This window comes from Lygodium microphyllum, chromosome 8 (assembly GCF_053477565.2).
Source record: "Lygodium microphyllum isolate KBCC chromosome 8, Lygodium_microphyllum_v1.1.10, whole genome shotgun sequence".
NCBI lineage: Eukaryota > Viridiplantae > Streptophyta > Polypodiopsida > Schizaeales > Lygodiaceae > Lygodium > Lygodium microphyllum.
In genome coordinates this window covers 10,049,523-10,051,937 of record NC_141142.1, presented here as the reverse complement: position 1 = coordinate 10,051,937, position 2,415 = coordinate 10,049,523, and the positions used below count along the sequence as shown (strand labels likewise).

General features: G+C 42.4%; 1 protein-coding gene across 1 annotated transcript; it reads left to right on the top strand.

The window, feature by feature from the left end:
- The first annotated feature begins 205 nt into the window (after positions 1-205).
- Positions 206-1,541, top strand: LOC148031960 (large ribosomal subunit protein eL20). The gene is made up of 2 exons (XM_087682555.1): positions 206-459; positions 990-1,541. Exons 1-2 carry the CDS (start codon positions 274-276, stop codon positions 1,329-1,331), a joined length of 528 nt encoding a protein of 175 aa, XP_087538681.1. The 5' UTR covers positions 206-273; the 3' UTR covers positions 1,332-1,541.
- Positions 1,542-2,415: the final 874 nt, after the last annotated feature.

Below are 2,415 nucleotides of genomic sequence, written 5' to 3'. Positions count from 1 at the left end.
GTGGGGGCTGGCAACTCCTTGCCCCCAAATGCACCTAGCTAGGTATGTACTTTGTCCCTCTTAGAAGCTCACGATGTTGCTGTAGTTCACAATGGGAATTCCCCTGCTCAAAATAATGATAATAATAATATCATGAACGATAAATGACGTATCACATAGGACCTAGGTACATACTACATAGTGCAAGGTTTATAGGTTGTAAAAGTGCAAACCCTAACCCTGGATAGCTTTCAGAGGCAGGAGGGAGGAGCGAGAGGGTTCTGGTTTGGAGATATGAGGTTCCACCAGTATCAGGTGGTCGGGAGAGGCCTACCGACGGCCACGAATGAGCAGCCTAAGATCTACCGAATGAAGCTGTGGGCCACCAACGAAGTCCGGGCCAAGTCCAAGTTCTGGTACTTCCTCAGGAAGCTGAAGAAGGTTAAGAAGTCTCATGGCCAGATTCTTGCAATCAATGAGGTCAGTCAGTGCTTTCTTTTATCCCAATGTTTTACTTTAGGATTACGACGATGGTGCTGTATGATTTGGCGGCGGCCATGTTATTTCTTGGTAATTTTTTGTCACTTGAGCTTGCAATGCAATCTTAGCACTGACTTGCAGTTTTTCAAGAAAGCCTTTGATCGCGGTTCTCCGGTTATGATTTACGATTGGAGTTATCTGGCTGTGTTTCTAGGGTTATGATGCTCGTCGCTTTGATTTTTTCTGCCTTTCACTGCAGTTTTCTCCTTGATAGGCTTAGTAAATTTGATCTGATTGATTTTTTCTGCCTTTCATTGCAGTTTTCTCCTTGCTAGGCTTAGTAAATTTGATTTGATTTCACAGGATAACAGTCCTTGATCTAGGGCTTGCTGAAGTGATGGTATCTCGTTGCTTTGCTGGAGATACAAGCTCTGAAGCAAATGCTGCCTTTTTATGTGAATTACTGGACTGCGTGAAATTGGCTGTATTTGTGTTGGAATGGTGCTCATCAGTTTTCAAACTGTCCGCAGATCTTTGAGAAAAAGCCTACTACCATCAAGAATTATGGTGTCTGGGTCCGCTACCAGAGCAGGACAGGTTATCACAACATGTACAAGGAGTACCGTGATACCACTTTGAATGGTGCTGTGGAACAAATGTATGATGAGATGGCTTCTCGACATCGTGTGCGATCTCCTTGCATTCAGATCATCAAAACTGCAACTGTTCCTGCCAAGCTTTGTAAGAGAGAGAACATCAAGCAGTTCCATGATTCAAAAATCAAATTTCCATTGATCTTCCGCAAGATCCGCCCTCCAACAAGAAAGTTGAAGACAACCTACAAAGCCAGCAGGCCCAACACTTTTGTCTGAGCCTTTGCAGTAGCAAGCCAACAATTTTGAATCAAGGCAATTTTTTGAGATTTAAAGACTATTTTACTGGCTTTGACTGTAGTGCTCTCGGTGCCAATCTATTAGCTTTAGAGAATAGTCAGTTTTCAAGGTCCACAGCAATGTTACATCTTTAAAGTTTTCAGCACTAAAGCCGTTCAAGCTTCTTATGTTGATTGTATGTTTCTGGTATCAATGCCTTCAATTTTCTAGGTTGAAATTTAATTACTATGGTCACCTCCTGTGCCCTTCTAAAAGGTAGTAGAATGTTCTCCTGGTGCATCTTAAGAGGCTAGGGGAAGTGACCATGTCTGCTTTATCTACAGGATATAGGCAGGTCTTTACGCGAAGAGCATTTATGCATAGCAAGAGGTATTCCGATGGGTATGCTTCTTGATAATGCTTTTTAAATAACATGAATGTGAGGCAACTGGATGAATGTGAGCCTCCCATTGGGTACCAACTGGATGAATGTGAGCCTCCCATTGGGTACCAACTGGATGAATGGGTACCCAATGGGAGGCTCACATTCATCTGCACTCTTGGTGCAATAATTATACTACAGATAATGGAAGGTTGCAGACAAAATGTGCTGCAGTGTGGATTCTTGGTCTATCAAATGTACTAAAATGGAGCAATGCTGAATAGTGAGTCTTAGTTGACCCCTAAAAACTCTCACAGCTGGAAATTTTCCCTTGTGATGAAGTGACAGTCATGTAATTTTGGAAATATTTCTACACTGCACGGAAGGTTTGCTATGACTGCTTGTGTGGATGTCTCTCGTCAGCAACACCCTGGTGTCAATATGTGTGTTTCTTATTGGGTGTAGTAGCTGAGGGCTAGGGGTACAAACTGCTATTTGATCTCTAAAGAAGTTGACTAGGAGACCATTACTTTGGCTGTGCATGTTGTACTTATCAATACGGAAGGGCTGGTCCTTTGTTAGTTATGGTCAATGGTAACCTGTCAGAACAGTTTGTTGCACTTTATTTTTGTTATAATGAATGGAGTTAAAAGGCACCAGTCATGTTCAGGAAACCACAATTGGAAGAGTGAGGAGTTTTTC